Source organism: Phocoena sinus, chromosome 7 (genome assembly GCF_008692025.1).
Source record: "Phocoena sinus isolate mPhoSin1 chromosome 7, mPhoSin1.pri, whole genome shotgun sequence".
Classification (NCBI taxonomy): domain Eukaryota; kingdom Metazoa; phylum Chordata; class Mammalia; order Artiodactyla; family Phocoenidae; genus Phocoena; species Phocoena sinus.
The window spans coordinates 113,330,131-113,347,407 of record NC_045769.1 but is presented as its reverse complement, the minus strand read 5'-3'; the positions used below and the strand labels follow the sequence as shown (position 1 = coordinate 113,347,407).

The 17,277-nt window shown below is 41.5% G+C and overlaps 1 protein-coding gene across 4 annotated transcripts in view; it reads left to right on the top strand.

Annotated features, from left to right (window-relative positions):
• HERC2 (HECT and RLD domain containing E3 ubiquitin protein ligase 2) overlaps nucleotides 1-17,277 on the top strand; it is a 231,499-nt gene that overhangs the window by 111,885 nt on the left and 102,337 nt on the right. For all 4 annotated transcript variants that reach the window (XM_032636780.1, XM_032636779.1, XM_032636778.1 and 1 more), the window contains 10 exons: nucleotides 808-946; nucleotides 2,354-2,497; nucleotides 5,354-5,496; nucleotides 9,082-9,349; nucleotides 9,495-9,631; nucleotides 10,087-10,185; nucleotides 11,689-11,857; nucleotides 11,961-12,086; nucleotides 13,795-13,903; nucleotides 14,020-14,159. In XM_032636780.1, coding sequence (XP_032492671.1) covers nucleotides 808-946; nucleotides 2,354-2,497; nucleotides 5,354-5,496; nucleotides 9,082-9,349; nucleotides 9,495-9,631; nucleotides 10,087-10,185; nucleotides 11,689-11,857; nucleotides 11,961-12,086; nucleotides 13,795-13,903; nucleotides 14,020-14,159 — 1,474 coding nt within the window. The remainder of the gene's footprint in view (nucleotides 1-807; nucleotides 947-2,353; nucleotides 2,498-5,353; nucleotides 5,497-9,081; nucleotides 9,350-9,494; nucleotides 9,632-10,086; nucleotides 10,186-11,688; nucleotides 11,858-11,960; nucleotides 12,087-13,794; nucleotides 13,904-14,019; nucleotides 14,160-17,277) is intronic.

Sequence of the window (17,277 nt, the reverse complement as noted above, 5' to 3'; positions counted from 1 at the left end):
ATACTAGACCTGGGAAGAACTTGATTCTTGTAGTTTAGGTTGGCCTTCTACGAAGCTACCCAACTTAAGGAAAACCATCTATCTTTTTCCCTTTAATTAACAGGGCCTGTCTCACAGGGTTGTGTATAGATTAGTAGTTCATGTGTCTTATTTTAGCCTCAAAAGACATGAAAGGGCATTAGCAATTTAGAGGGTCCTGTGTAAGTATAAGTTAGTTTTATTTATTTCAAAATGTGAATTTATGAAATTTATTTTTTATTGAATGACTCAACTTTCAAAAAAACCTAAAAATGACTCCTTTAAAAAAAATGATCTTTTATTCCACGTTGAAAATGCTTAATGACTATGTTGAGTGACACAACTTATGTAGCAGCTACTGTCATCTTAAATCTGTGAATTAGGGATCCATAGGGAAAGTGAGTGATTTATATTACTTTGATATAACCCAAGTGCAATTTGCCTAGATCTTTCAATAAAATGCTGTTTTTGATTATTATAAGAATATCTGCATGTTGTAGAAAATTTGAAATGTATAGAAAATATCTAAGAAGTTAATAACTACCACCACGATGTAATTATTGTTTAACAAGTCAGTAAAGAAAAAATTAATTTAGGTTATATTTACTATATATGTAAGCCTTTATCTTGCCTTTGGGGTCATCTTTTAAAAATTATTTTCAGATCTAGAAAGACTTATGAACATGTGTGTTACTTCAGAATTAAGACTCATAGTTATGATAACTTTCGGAACGTTCATTTGTCCTTCTCGTTGGACACACTTTGAAGATTTCTGTGCTCCCTCTCCAGCTCCCTGCTGCGGCGTTCAGCGTCACCAACTTGCCCTTCACAGAGCCCATGCTCTCGGTCTGGGCTCAGCTGGTGAACCTTGCTGGAAGCAGATTGGAAAAACACAAAATAAAGAAGTCACCTAAACAGGGTTTTGCAGGTCAGTACATGCCCTTCATGATGAAACAGCTACAGTCTTAACTAGTGTTGTTTGGACAGTGTTTGTTGTTTTGTCAGAGCAAGTTCTGTCACTGCTGAAGTCTTTGGGTTCAGATGGATGGCCACTGGTTGAGTGACGGTGGGTGTGTAGATGAGAGTGTGTGATGCAAAGAATGAAGCCATGGTGGGGGTGGCACCTGAAGAACCCCAGGCCTCTCTACCTCCTGGTGCCAGCGTTATTCTGCGCACACTTTTTGAAGAGGAATCTCTGTTCTTTCCCCCTCCCCATTTACCCCCTGGCCTCTTTGCAACCGTACCTAGCAGGGCCTGTGTGTTTGGACCTGCCTCGCTTGGTGTCTGGATGCTGGCCACCCGTCGAAGACCAAGGCCACTCGTGCTGGAACTATTCCTCTTCCACTGCTCACTGGACTTTCCTTACATTGCCCCTCACATATTATTTGAGAGTTCTTCTCTCTGACTGTTGTTTGCACCTTGGAAATCCTTGTGGTTTCATCCATAACTTCTTGATCTTTCTGCCCACTCTTCTTGAGTTTTCTCACCCATTTTTCCCCATTCCTGTAATTGCTGCTGCAGCGTTTATGATGGTAAACACCTTTAACTCTGGATCTCCAGTTCACATCTCTGGCTAGAGGGCCAGGTGCATGTAAACCACAGCATGTCAACAATTCAAGTAACTTTGTCCCTTAGCCAGTGTTTCCTGTCACAGTGAATAAACCTGTCTGCCAGGTATTCGAGCTTGGTGCCCCAGTGGCACCTCTGGCTCTTCCTGTGTCCTCCCATCCCACATTCCCACGTCCCCATGCTGCCTTCCATGGCCTCCAAAGCATGTCCTGCTTTGGAGCGCTGCTGCTGTGACTGTAGTCTAGCTCTCCTTGTGGTCTGCCTACCATCCTTGTGGTGGCTTCCCTAGTCTGTTCCTCAGTCCGCCCGTGGACATTACTGCAGTCATTTGTTTAGATAAGATTCTGTAGGGTGCGATGGTTTTGATGAGTTAGAGAACTGTATGCTGTGAGTATCTGACAAAAGTGTCTCATAGGCGTCTTGGGAAGACAAGGTGAAAGTATTTTATTTGTGATGTAGGTATCTGGTTGAAATTTCAGCAATTTGGGAAATATTTGATTATACTAGCAATAGCTAACATGGTTCTAATTGTGTTAAACCGTCTAATACTCGCCCCATCCCGAGGTAATGCATGGGGAGCGGGAAAGGGAGAAGACATGAGGGAGGTAGAGGATGCTTACCCACAATACTGGGAAAGGCAAGTCCTACGTTATGGACAGGCTTTGACATTGTCAGGGCAGTGCCTTCCTCAAGGCTGTACAGCGCTGAGGGGGAGAGCCCAAGCAGCATGTTCCATTCCTGCTGAGTCCTTTTTTTTTCCCCACAGGACAAGTAGACTTGGACCTGCTGAGGTGCCAGCAGCTAAAGCTGTACATTCTGAAGGCGGGCCGTGCTCTGCTTTCCCACCAGGACCAGCTCAGGCAGATCTTGTCTCAGCCAGCTGTTCAGGAGGCTGCAGCTACTCATACAGGTATCTTTTTAAGGAGCCCTTTTGAATCTGTCAGAAAGGCAGATACTCCAATAGGAAACAGGCAAGGAACATGAACAGGCAGTGCATAAAAGGGGAGGTACAGATGGCTTCTACATGTACAAGGAAGATGTGCAACCTGGCTAGTAACTGGTGAAAAGTGATAGAGCCTGAGGGGATTTGGTGGGGAGGGAGGGAGAACAGTGCTCTGCTGCCTCACTATTTAAAGTGCGGCCCAAGGACCAGTAGCATTGATGGCACATAGGAACATGTAGAAATGTGGACTCTCAGGCCGCACCCCAGAGCTAAGAAATCAGGATCTGCATTTTTTACAAGGCCCTAAGGTGGTTCGTATGCACGTAAAGTGGCACTGCTCTAACACTTTGCTAGTGAGAATTTAAGTTGGTACGACCATTTAATGGGCATTTGAGGAAATCTTAGACTTCAAAATGCATACACACACATATCTGTATCTGTATATCCATTGATTAGCAAGTCATCCTGTGGGGATTTATCACATGAAAAGGTGTGGAGATACATGTTTACAGATGCTCATTATGGCTTTTTTGTTGGTATTGTTTTTGTGATGAAAACTGGAGACACCTAAATGCCCATTATTAGGTGAGGTACCCATGCAGTGGAGTACCATGGCGCCATTCACAGTGATGAGATATATATATATATACATATATATATATATATATATATGTTAATGCCATGGAAACTTGAAAATGATAAACAAAAAAGCTCATTGTGGGCTTCCCTGGTGGCACAGTGGTTGAGAGTCCGCCTGCCGATGCAGGGGACGCAGGTTCGTGCCCCGGTCCGGGAAGATCCCACATGCCGCGGAGCGGCTGGACCTGTGAGCCATGGCCGCTGGGCCTGCGTGTCCGGAGCCTGTGCTCCACAACGGGAGAGGCCACAACAGTGAGAGGCCCGCGTACCACAAAAAAAAAAAAAAAAAAAAAAGCTCATTGCTATGTATATCTGTTTGTAGATATGCCATAGATTCATCTGCTTACCAAAATAGTGACAGTAGAATTTCAGCTGACTTTATTTTCTGTGTACTCTTCTGTATTACCTCAACTTTCTGGAATGAGTTCATATGACTTTGAATAGAAAAAAACCAAAGCTATGAAATATTTTTTGATTACCTATTATTGAAAGACATTGTGTTAAATATTATGGGGAACAAGATAGTCTTTGTTTATGATTTTTTTACTCTCTGGGGGTGAGGGTGGGGATAGAAAATGGACGCAGATGGCTCTGTCCAAGGTACGGGCCTGTGTGCTGTAAGACATGTGAGCACAGGTTCACAGGCATCTGGGGGATGCTGGCAGCTGAGGGCTGGGGAGAGCAGCCTCGGAAGTGTGTGGCAGACCCTGGGTGCAGGCTACTGAGGCGTCTCCGTCCCACGGGAGGAAACTGTAGGAGCCCAGGCATAAGCAGTAAGTATGTGGGTACTGAGCTTTGTCAGGAGCTCAGGGTTTATCGAGGACTGTGGGGCTAAAGCTGGAGAGGTCAGTTGAAGTCATGTGGTAGAGTGCCCTGACTCCCAGAATGAGAGGTAAGGCTGACTGGAAAAGCTGTGGCAGTGCCTGTCATGACAAGGATTGATGTTGAGGAAGATAAATATATATGCTAGTGAGTTATAGGAGTATTTGAAACAGGAGATCATGGATATGGGGGCAATTATGTCAGGTGATAAGGTGTCTTCCAGGGGAAGGCATGAAAAATGGAAAGAAGGAATCAGTAGACACTGTGATGGTGTAGTCTTTTAGATGATATCTTTTTGGAAAACTAGCGAAAAGTCAAAGATGGCTGACGTTTCAAGCTTGAGCTATAGGGAGGATAGGGAGGAGGACTGTTGACAAAAATTAGAAAAGCCCAGTGGAGTGTGGGGTGTTGCGTTTTGTTTCCTAGACTTCAGAGGGCATCCTGGAGGTAAATCTAATGGAAGTGCAGATTCATTCCGTATTAGACATTAGGGACCCTGAAGACAATCCACAGTTGTATTAGAAGATCAGGAAGCAGAGCCCAGGGAATTGGATTGGCTGTTCTGTGGTCACCCCGATGTGGAGCTATGGCAGCGGTGAATCAGGATTACCTTCCCACTCTTGGGGCAGATCAAGGGCTCCAGATGGAGCTGTCTAGAACAGGGCTTAAAAAATCCACCACAGCCACCTGTTTTATAAAGTTTTATGGGAACATAGCCGCACCTGCTTGTTTACATGTCATCTCTGGCCGCTTTCACACTTCAGTGGCAGAGTTGAGTGGTTGTGACGGACCCTGTGGTCGGTAAGCCTAAACTGTTGACTCTCTGGCACTTCAAGACGATTTACAATCTCTGGTCTTAGAGGATTAGTTGAAATTGTAACCAAACCTGGCTATCAGTGGTCCCAGGGCAAACAATAAGTGCCGGACACCTCACCCGAAGCTGCTCAGATTACAACAAAAGACATCACCCTGACCACACGTCATATTTGGGATTGGTGTCAGTTTATAGTCTGAACAAGGGTTAACAGAAAAACCAGGGCTAGAGATACAGACTTGGAGTGTTCATAGAAGGGGTTTCTGGAGCACTGAGTGAGCACCAAGATGGAGAGGGTTAAGAACTGGACCAAGGGCAGGAATCTGGGAGGTAGCTTTGGTTGGCTCTAAAGACACAGACAGATGAACTAAAGAAGGACCGAGGCCAAAAAGCAGGGAGTGGAAAAAGCCTTGAAGATTTTGGTTATCTGATGCTTGATGAGGTAGAAATCATACCTGGTTTAACATGCTCAATGCACTATCTTTTGCAGTAAGGAGATGTTTGCTGTTGGAAATACAGTGTCATCCATATTTTGTTTTTAAATTCAGATGATGGAGCAGCCTCATCCCCTGACCTTGGGGACATGTCTCCTGAAGGGCCACAGCCCCCAATGATCCTCTTGCAGCAGTTACTGGCCTCGGCCACCCAGCCGTCTCCAGTGAAGGCCATATTTGACAAACAGGAGCTTGAGGTACAGTCAGTAGCCTTGGCAATTCTAATCCAGTGCATTAGATTGTGGACAACTTTCTTTTCCTAGATGTGTATTTTCTTAAGGATATAGTCTGAATTTTAAATGATATGCCACAGTAATTCTTATGACTAGGTTTTAACCATGTTTGTCATAGAATATTACAATACTAGTTAGAGAATGAATGAGTTAAAGTTTAATCTTATTTAAAGTTTCTGTGAATTATTTGTAAAAATTAACTAGATTCAGCATTTGGTGTTAATGTTCAAATATTCATGGAGGGATCTTTTTCCAGGAAATATTATTATTGAAAGAGCCCCATTAGACCTAGGAATATGGTGCTTGCTTATTTGTTTCACTCACGCCAAAGCCTGTCTTGAGCATGCCTTGTTGCTGCCAGGCTCTCAACCAACACCCTGTTCTGGAGCATGCGCACTGCACTGCATATTCAGGGGTGGGGCTGTGGGCATGTTCCTATAGAAGAGACTGACATCTGACCAGGTCTAAGCATGATGGGAACTTTCACGGCCCACCACGTGGAGGACTAGATATTTTAAAAAATACTTCTTGCTTTGTACTACATCAAAAATTCTGGACAAAATATCAAAGAAAAAACTAAAACCTTGGGGGCTTCCCTGGTGGCACACTGGTTAAGAATTCGCCTGCCAATGCAGGGGACACGGGTTCAAGCCCTGGTCCGGGAAGATCCCACATGCTGCGGAGCAACTAAGCCCGGGCACCACAACTACTGAGCCTGCGCTCTAGAGTCTGTGAGCCGCAACTACTGAGCCCGCGTGCTGCAGCTACTGAAGCCTGTGTGCTTAGAGCCCATGCTCCGCAACAGGAGAAGCCACTGCAATGAGAAGCCCACGTATTGCAACTGAGAGTAGCCTCCACTTGCTGCAAGTAGAGAAATCCCGCGTGCAGCAGCGAAGACCCAGCACAGCCAAAAATAAATACTTTTTAAAAAACGCACACAAAAACCAAAACCGTGAGTGCTCAATTTGGCAGGCAGAAAATACCGTAGTAGAAATCTTCAGAGACTAAGACCCTTTGGGGAGCCAGGATCCAGAGTGAGCTAGGAAGCTGGTGGGGGGCAAAGGGAGAAGGCAGGAAATGTTGGGCACAGGGGCAGGAGAGGAGGGTGCCGGGCCTTCTCCAAGTGGGCCTGAATGCCAGCTACTCCTTAGGTCTGAAAACTTGAGATGGGAGATCAGGTTAAAGTTGCTGCAAGGCTGTGTTGCCAGTCACCTATCAAATAAAAACAGGACACTGAGCAATGAAGAGGATGTTGGGCAGATGCACCCCAGAGCCATGCTGGGAGGTGCCCAGTGTTATGGGGAAAGATAAGACTCGGAGGAAACAAGGAGACCTAGAGTTGTCCTTTAAGAACCGGGAAGGGCTGCTGTCCTAGAGAGAGAGCTTCCATTGCTTTGTCTCCATTGATTCTGATGGAAATTCAGCTGACATTCTTATTGTTCTGTATGAAATGTCTTTCATTTCCTGTGGCTGCATTTAATATTTTCTGTTTTTCTTTTGTTTTCTGCAATTTGACTAAGGGTGCTTATGCTGTAGGTGGTTTTTCCCCCTTATCCTCCTTGGGGTTTGCTTAAGTTACTTGTATCTCTGACTTGATGTTTTTTTTCCCCCCACCAAATTTGGATACTATTGACTATGATATTTTTTCCTGTCCCACTCTCTTTTGTTCTTTTCTAAGATTATTGCTGTAGTCTGCTAGATTATTAGTGAGTTTCTGTTATTTTTAAGTCTCTTGGTTAAATGGCTTGGTTAACTGTACTGAACTGTTTTAAAGGTCAGGGTGTGCTGCTTTATTGGGTCTAATCTGCTGTGAGCCACCCAAGAAATCCTTTATTTTATATTTTCAGATCTCATATTTCCATTTTGTTCATATTTTATAGTTTTATCGTTCTTGACAGTTCCCATCTCTTCACACTTTATACCTGTCTTTTACTGTATATTTTAAAACATATTCCTGATTGTTATGTTAAATTTCTTATTTGCTAATTCTAATGCCTAGGCCACTTGTTGGTCTGCTACCATTGGCAGTTTTTCTTCTGATTATCGATTCTGCTTCTTTACATATCTAAAAAAATTTTATTGTATTCTGGATGTTTTGGATATTGTGTTGTATGGGCTCTGGGTCTGTCACCTTCCTCTGGAGAATGTGGAATTTTATTTTTGTAAATGGTTCAGTACCTGGTAGTTTTCCTCAGTCTAAGGAGGCTTGGTTCTCGACTTTTTGGTGATGATTTATTTTTGTTTTGCCCTTAGTCCTGGTTCCTGGTCTCTTAATTCTGTGGGATTTATAATCTCTTTGAGGTTTCAGTGGAGACCTTTACATCTTGAGCAACGTGCTGAAACTTGGTTGGACTGGGATGTCACACCGTCTTCCTAGCGCTGGGCCTTCCAGCAGTTTCTTTTGGCTGGGTTCTTGAGTCTCACACACGCTTAGTTTTGCCGTCAGCCGAAGATTTGAGGGTAGACCGCATGTGCGTTTTGTGGTTCTCCCTCACGTCTACTTGCTCTGGCAGGCCGCAGTCCAGTGACAGTGCCCCTGTTAGCAGCTTGCCTGTGGGCTTCCCTGTGGCCAAGGTTGCACCTGTTCCTGTTTTCTCCGGGACCTTCAAACAGTTGTAAAAAATGTTTTGTCCAGAATTCATAATTATTATCACGGCAGAGGCTTAGTCCAGTCCCCTCTCCATTACCAGAACCAGAATCCCTAGCTCGATCTGGTTCTGAATTGTAAGCTTTTAGGAGGCCTGTCACTTCCCAGTTATTCGGACTTCACAGCAAAACCCTAGGCTTTTGACACTTCCTAAGCACTGGAAGGCCCAAGGGTGTCTTCTGTTTCTTCCAAATGCCTTCCGACGTGTTCAGTTAAAAAAAAAAAAGAGCAAGTCTCAGTGCTGTGAGAACAACTGAAGAGAAGGGAAAGAGAGCTGCAACTGGACAAGGGAGAGGGCTCCCTGTCTGGAGGCAGGCAGTTCCCAGCTGCAGGCCACCGTGATGCATGTATTCATTGATGCATTGCAATTTGTTACCCAGTATTCTTTATTTCCCTCATTTTTTTTTATACCATGTTTAACCCCCAGAGTGGCTTTTCTGCCTTTGAATAGTTGGGAGTTGATTTGGTGACACACGAGAGGGTCCTGTGCCATCTCTGACCTGCGTGCAGAGGGAAGAAAGCGGGAGGCTGTGGGCACTGACCTGTCATGTGGAGGGGTGGGGGTCCCTTTCTCCCGCCCCATCAGGCCTCTCATCTGTGTTCGCTCGCTTAGCGTTCAGGGCTGCTGTGAAGTTTCCTCAGTGGACATTGATAATTAGCTCATTTACTAGGTAGACTCTGTGTGTACTGAAGCAGGAGTTATTTGACCATTGAATCTTTCCTCTGCATTCGACTATGGAAGTTGTCTTCGTTGTTTTTAAACATGTTTTATCCATTCATTTAAAAATACACGTGTAAGCCAGGGCTTTCTATAGTTTTGTACTGCAGTTCATAGTAGTAGTCTGTACTTCCCATTTCCCTAGACTTCTTAGTCCCCTGATTTACAAACCCCATTTGCCCAGGCTGCCGCGTTGGCTGTGTGTCAGTGTTTGGCTGTGGAGTCTACTCACCCGTTGAGCCCTGTGTTTGAAGACTGCAGCTCCAGTGAGGCCACGACGCCTGTCCCTGTGCAGCATGTTCGCCCAGTTAGAGCGAAGAAGCACAAGCAGTCTCCTGGTCCTGCTCTGCCTGTTGTGGTTCAGCTCATGGAAATGGGATTTCCTAGAAGGAACATAGAGTTTGCACTGAAGTCACTCACTGGCGCCTCTGGGAATGCTGCTGGCTTGCCAGGTACTGGGTTTTCCTTGTGGGTGTTGGACTTAACGCGCCCACGCATTTGCTTGTAGGCTTCCCTTGAAATATTAACGTCAGAGGCCCCTCGGGAGGCAGGCGCTGTGGTTCTCACTGTGGTTATGCTGTGTGTGCTTGCTCCTAGGTGTGGAAGCCTTGGTTGGGTGGCTGCTGGACCATGCTGACGTGCAGGTCACGGATCTCTCGGATGCAGACACGGGGTCTGAGGAGTGTTCAGACGAGGAGGTGGTGGAGGATGTGGATGCCACGGCCTATGCTGTGGTCAGTGCTCCCCTCGTGCCATCCGTCCTGAGCTCTGGATTCCTCTGCACCACTGCTGGGCATGAGGCAGAGCTACGAAGTGCTGCCTGGGTTTTCTGTCTCTTAACTACTTTTAGCTTTAAGACAGACCCTTGTTCCAACATCTAATGATGTCGGGTAGCCATTAGAGGAGCTCTTAATAAAAAATCATTATTTATGTGACACGTTGACTTTTGAACCAGTTGTTTTATGGGATTAATTTGGATATGGCTCAGAAATTTTCTGTACTTTCAGCTTTTGAGATTTATCCTGCTTACAATCCTGTTGCTATTAGTCTCTTTTAAATGAAGGATTTCATAGTGAAAACATAGAATAATATTTTATACTTTTTAAAATGTTATCGATTTCACAAACTACTTTCTTTTTAAGTAGGTTTATCGGTTCACCATTTAAAAAATTGTATTTATCTTTTGTAGTCTGCTGGTGCTGTTGTAACAGAGAGCCAGACGTACAAAAAGCGAGCTGATTTCTTGAGTAATGATGATTATGCTGTGTATGTGAGAGAGAATATTCAGGTGAGTAATTGTCTTAGGCTGGAACTTTGTTTAGGTTTTCATTCAGCAAATGTCTGAGCATCTCAGAAAGTTGGAGAGGGAGGGTGCAGCACCCAGAAGGGGAGGCCGCTGTGGCTGGAGCAGAGGACGGAGGAGCAGAAGATGAGCAAGGGAAGGGGGGGGGACCAGAGGCAGAGAGCAAGAGGTGGCTTGTCCACAGTGATGTGGCACACAGCCCTGTGCTTCTCGATTACCTGCGTTTTGGACACTTTTACAATCTGTTTTTGCTTTCTTTTAAAAAAAATATTATTCTCATTGCCATCTAATTTTAAACATTTCGTTATGCTCTTTATGTAGTCCTTTTTAACCTTAAATCCTTTCTTTTCCTGTTTTAATCCTTTTGTTCTAGTTAGTATACTTCTGGGAAAATCCCCAAAATCATCTCATTTCTCCTATAAATATGTCAACAGTATGTATCCCTAATAGATAGAGGATTTTATTTTTAACATAACGACATTACTGTTACCTTGCATTGCCTAACAGAATAAACAGTAATTCCTTACTATCATTTTATATCTAATGCTTGCTCAGATTTTCCCGAAAATGGCTTGTTATAGTCATTTTGAAAGAGTTGGATACGAATAAGATCACGCATCTTACATTTGGGTGATGTGTCTTTTTACCCTGGAGCAGTTTCTCCCTCTTTTTTCCCTTTTCATGCCATTTATTTGTGGCTAAAATTACGTTGGCCCTCATCTTCCTCCCTCTCCTCTGCATCTCCTGTAAAGTCAAAGTGAGGGTTGGAGGGTGAGTGGACTCGGGCTGCATCTTAGGAAAGAATGTATCGTATGGACCAACGTGCAGCATCACTTGTTGTCTACGCCATCCATTCTCTATTAATTGTCCATCTTGGTGCTTCAGTAGCCATTGATGTCATTATCTAGACCCATCAAGAAGGGTCCCACAATAGTGATTTTCTAAGTTCGTCATCCCTTCCAAATTTATTAGCTGGAGTTCTGTTCGTTGAAGAAAACTTTCTTATCAACTCTGGTTGATAAACTATAATATAGTTTGTATACACAGAAAAGGCAGAATAAATGGTTGTTTTTTGTTTGTTTGCTTGTGTTATCAATTTTCAGAGTGGTGAATTGGTGCCCTGGTACTTAAAAAGATGACCAGGAACCTTTATTTTGCTTATTATCATTATGATGAATTTATTGGCTGTTATGGATTTGATGTGTTTCAGCCATTTTCCTTTTGGTCAGGTTGTTCTTTTGAGGGACCCTGTTAATCTTTGATAGCTCCCTTGCTTGATGGCACAAGTTGGTCCAAATTCATCTTGTATATTTTCTGCCCCAGACATCGAACCAGGCAGTTTTCTAAAGAGCCCTGGTTCCTTTTAGTGTAAAATGATTTTGAGAGCATGCTGGTGGGTAGAGGAAATTTTTCTTAGGACTAGAGTAATACTACTTACAATTGATCATTTCACCTATATACTGGACTGGATTTTTAACTTAATTTTAGGTGGGAATGATGGTTAGATGCTGTCGAACATATGAAGAAGTGTGTGAAGGAGATGTGGGCAAAGTTATCAAGTTGGATAGAGATGGATTACATGACCTCAATGTGCAGTGTGACTGGCAGCAGAAAGGAGGCACCTACTGGGTTAGGTATATTCATGTGGAACTTATAGGTGAGAACATTCTTTATTAAGTTCTTTTGTCTTTCTTAGTTAGATTCAGAGTTCCCAGAAGTGAATGCTAATTATAGTTCATTTTTTTAATTGGAATCTCTAGGCTATCCTCCACCAAGCTCCCCTTCTCACATCAAGATTGGTGATAAAGTTCGCGTCAAAGCCTCAGTTACCACACCGAAGTACAAGTGGGGATCTGTGACTCATCAGAGTGCAGGGGTTGTGAAAGGTAATGTTCCCCAGGCAAGAAAACTCCAAGTGCCAGGTTTTCATCTACTAATGTAACTTTTAATTTATTCATTCAAGGGCAAGAAAAACAAGTGGAAGGCAAGCCTTGTGAAACATAAATAGTGTTGTTTTGCTTTTCAGTGCTCTGTAGACCAGGAGTACACCTGTTGTTGGACAGAGTCAGATGTATTAACTCACTGCAACTTGGGAGGATGCATACCCTGGAAAATGGGGTGTCTCCATAAGTGGGTGTAACAAAGACTAATGGGGTTTGCATTGTGTATTTGGGGAGGGGTTCAAGGAATGGGGTAATTCTAAGAATCTTAGTGAAGATTATTTAGGAGGAAGAACAGTGGACTCACAGTGAGGTTATGATGAGCAAGGAAGCAGAGCAGCCAGGATGGATTTGTGGTTTGGATTAGATTGAATGTGACCAGATATGTTAAAGAGTGGTTCTGGTTTTATCTCAATCTGTTACAGTCTCAGGGTGGCCTTGTCTCATGTTGGGGTTCTATAAACTTGTTCTGTCAATCCTTCTGCCAAATAGCTAGCTTCCTCAGTGTTTTTCTCTCTTTTCTTAATGCTGTGTAAGAATTTAGGACTAAATTTAAATGGATGTGTGCAAATGATAGGAGTTAGCAACTGAAACACAAAATTCTCCTCAGCTTATATTTAATGTGATATTCTTGAGATTTCAAATCAAACACATGGCATACTTTAAAAGGTATACTATGTCCATTTTAACAATTGCATGAGAAATGATCCAGGTATATGCGTGGTTTTATCTTATCTTTAAACTCCTTCAGTGCCATTTTTCTTTGTTTTTTCTTGTTTCAGTCTTGGAGAAAACTCTTACTGTCAAACAGCTTAGATTAGAAGTGGCTGCAATGGTGGTGCAGGAGTGTTAGTATTTCTTAGGTTACATAAGAACAAATAGCTTATTTAACATTTTACTTTAACAGTTTTCTTTACTTAAGAGATTCTTCAAAGTTTTACAAATCAAAACAAAGATAAATTTAAATAGTAACTTGGTTTAGAAGTTAACGTTTGGAGTAGCTTTCACCAAAGGGCAATAGATGTCTTAACGTTATTAATGTAATTTTTAGTCCCTAAGATAACTGAATGGAGTTTTTGCTTGGCGTAATTAAACAAACCTTATCATGGAAAATTTCAAACATATACAAAAGTAGAGAATATAGTATACTGAGCTTCTGTGTACCCATCACCTGGCTTCAACAGTTGACAAACTCCTGGCCGAAGTTGTTCATCCATGATCCCCTCCCTCCATTATTTTGAAGCTAATCCCTGATTGACATCAGGTGTTAGTTCATCCATAAGTATCTTAATATGTCTCTCTAAAAGAGAAGTACTCTTTGTAAACAGAAATAACTATAATATAATATCCCATAGCTAGATTATAGATTTAATTAATTTATTTATTTTTTGTGGTACCCGGGCCTCTCACTGTTGTGGCCTCTCCCGTTGTGGAGCACAGGCTCCGGACGTGCAGGCTCAGCAGCCATGGCTCACGGGCCCAGCCGCTCCGCGGCACGTGGGATCTTCCTGGACCGGGGCACAAACCCGTGTCCCCTGCATCGGCAGGCAGACTCTGAACCACTGCGCCACCAGGGAAGCCCTATAGATTTAATTTTAATTTTAGGTTTTTATTGGTGACAAAGATGTTCCAGACAATTTCTGTTCTGTCCTAGCTTTCAGTGCCAATGGAAAAGATGTTATTGTCGACTTTCCTCAGCAGTCTCACTGGACTGGGCTGTTATCAGAAATGGAGTTGGTACCTAGTATTCATCCTGGCGTTACGTGAGTTTTTATTTTTATATTGCTAGATTTGTTTGGGAAGGATGGTTTTCTTTGGAATTAAATTAATAAATGACCTCAGCTTTTTCTTTTCAACTCAATGGCTATTTTAAAAACAGGTGTGATGGCTGTCAGATGTTTCCCATCAATGGATCTAGATTCAAATGCAGAAACTGTGATGACTTCGATTTTTGTGAAACTTGTTTCAAAACCAGAAAACACAACACCAGGCATACATTTGGCAGAATAAATGAACCAGGTATAGTAGACTGGTTATGTTCTCTTTCATCAAACTATTATTAATGAGATAATTACTGTGGAAAGAAGTGTACTTAACTTAGCTCTTTAAAGTTCATATTTATATGGTGAGCACTGTACTGTGTGCACAGCAAAACAGGGAAGATGGTCCTACCCACTTGATGAATTGCTGTTTTTTCTTCAAGCAATGAGTGGTCACTGGAACTAGAATAACAGGGATTGTTTGCTTGTATTTCCATAAAGAACAGTAAAAGAATCTCAAGAAACTAGTAAATGTTTCGTTGGATGGGATGTGGAATTGGAGAGATGGAGAGTGAGTCTTTTTATTTGTATATCTTTTAGTATATCTTTTTTTATTATGGTAGAATGTATACAACATAAAATTTGCCATTTTAATCACTCTTAAGTGTACGATTAAGGGAATATTGCACACTGTCACCACTATCTATTTCTGAGACTTCTTCACCATTCCAAAATAAGAGTGTACCCAGTAAGCAATAATCCCCATTCTTCCCTCCCCCAACCCCTGGCAACCTCTAATCCATTTTTCATCTCTATGAATTTGACAACTCTAGGTACCTCATGCATAAGTGGAACCATACAAAATTTGTGTTTTTGTGTGCCTGACTTCTTTCACCTTGCATTAGGTTTCCAAGGTTCATCCATGTTGTAGCATGTGTCAGAACTTCATTTCATGGCTGAGTGATAGTCCATTGTATGTATCTACCACATTTTGCTTATCCAGTTCTCTCTTAATGGACATTTGGGTTACTTGTACCTTTCAGCTATTGTGAATAATGTTGCTGTGAACATTGATGTACAAATCTGTTTGAGTCCCAGTTTTCAAAACTAGGAGTAGAATTGCAGGGTCATTAGGTAGTTCTTTTAACTTTTTGAAGAACCACCAAAATGTTTTCCATACTGGCTGCACCATCTTACATTACTATCAGCAATGTTTTTGCTGTTTCAGTTTTTCCACATCCTTACCAACATTTGTTATTTTCTTCTTCTTTTTTTAAAATTATAGCCATCCTAATGGGTGCAAAATAGTATCTTGTGATTTTGATTTGAGTTTCCCTAATGACAAATGACATTGAGCCACTTATCATGTGCTTTTTGCCATTTGTATATCTTTTGGGGGAGGGCATGTCAATTCAATTTTAAAACTTTTGATATTGAGTTGTAGGAGTTCTTTATATATTGTGGACATTAAATCAGATATGTGATTTGCAAATATCCTATTCTGTGGGTGGTTTTTTCACTCTCTTGATAGGATTCTGTGATGCAGTTTTAAATTTTAATGAAATTTAATTTATTGTTTCTTTTGTTGCCTGTGCATTTGGTGTCATACTTACTTCTGGGTCAACTTAAGAAATCATTGCTTAAATCCAAAGTTGTGAAGGTCAGCCCCTATGTTTATAAGAGGTTTATAGTTTTAACTTTAGGTCTTTGAACCACTTTGAGTTAATTTCTATGCATGGTATAATGTATATAATTTCATTCTTTTACACGTGTATCCAATTTTCCCAACACTATTTGTTGAAAAGACTGTCCTTTCACCACTGAATGGTCTTGGCACCCTTTTTGAAAATCAGTTGACCATAGATGTGAGAGTTTTTTTTCTGGGCTCTCGATTCTATTCCATTGGTCTATTTGCCTATCCTTACATCAGTACCACACCATACACAGTGATTATGATAGCTTTTGTAGTAAGTTTTGAAATTGGGAAATGTGAGTCCTCCAACTTTGTTCTTTTTCAAGATTGTTTTGACTATTTGGTGTCCCTTGGAAGTCAGTATGAATTTTGGGATGGAGTTTTCTGCATCTGCAAAAAACAATATTTTGATAGGAATTGCATTGACTCTGTGTATCACTTTGGACAGAATTGTCAGTTGTCTTTCCATTTACTTAGGTCTTCTTTAATTTCGTTCAGCAGTGTTTTGTGATTAGTGTATATGTCTTATGGGTTCTTGGTTAAATTTATTCCTAAGGGTTTATTTTTCATGCTATATTAAATTAAATTATTTTTTAAAATTTCCTTCTTGGAATATCTGTTGCTAGTGTATAGAAATATACACTACACACCTACAGTGCATATTTTCAACACACTTTGTGTGTTGAATTTATTTCCAGCAACTTTGCTGAATTTATTTATTAGCTCTGATGGGGTTTTTTGGTGGCGTCTTTAGGGTTTTCTGCATGTAAGATCATGTTGTCTGTGTTTAAGAGCATGTTGTCTGTGAACTGGGATAGTTTTACTTCTTCCTTTCCAATTTGGATACCTTATATTTCTTTTTCCTGTCTTATTGCTTCAGCTAGATCTTCCAGTACTACATTGAAGAGAAGTGGCAAGGGTAGGCATCCTTGTCTTATTCTTGGACTTAGTGGGGAAGCTTTCAGTCTTTAAGCACTGAATATAATGTTAGCTGTGGGTTTTTCATAAATAGCCTTTATCATGTTGAGGAAGTTCCTTTCTAGTCCTAATTTGTAATATTCTCTTATCTTTATGAAGGAGATCTGTAGAATCTGCAGAGCAATCTCCTTTTCAAGGCTAACTTTGAATACTTTGTTTTTGATCAGCCTGCCATGGGTTTATCAATTTTATTAGTTTTTTCAAAGAACCAACTTTTGGCTTTGAATTGCTGTCTCTCATATTTTTTTCATTTCTTTTTCCTATGGAATTTAGGTTTACGTTGATTCTGCACCCCACCCCCGCCCCAAATGCTTAGTTCATTAATTTCTCACATTCATAGTTTCTAATATATGAACTTAAAATTTTAAATTTATCTTTAAGCATGGCTTTAGCTGTATCCTGTAATGCTGATATGTAGTAATATCTCATCATCATTCATTTAAAAGTATTTTTAAAATTGAATTGGAATTATTTTCTTATATTCATTGATATTTAAATTTTCAAACATGTCAGCATTTTCTACCTCTATCTATTTATTGGTTTCTGCATTGCATTCAGATTGTGTATCCTGCCTGATCTTTGACATTTTGGGGGAAACTTCTGTATGATCATAAGACTCAGCATATAATGGGATTTTACACATGTTTTATGCATGCCTGAAAGAATGTCTCCTGCAGTTTTATGGTGAAGTTAGTGTTTGCTTAGT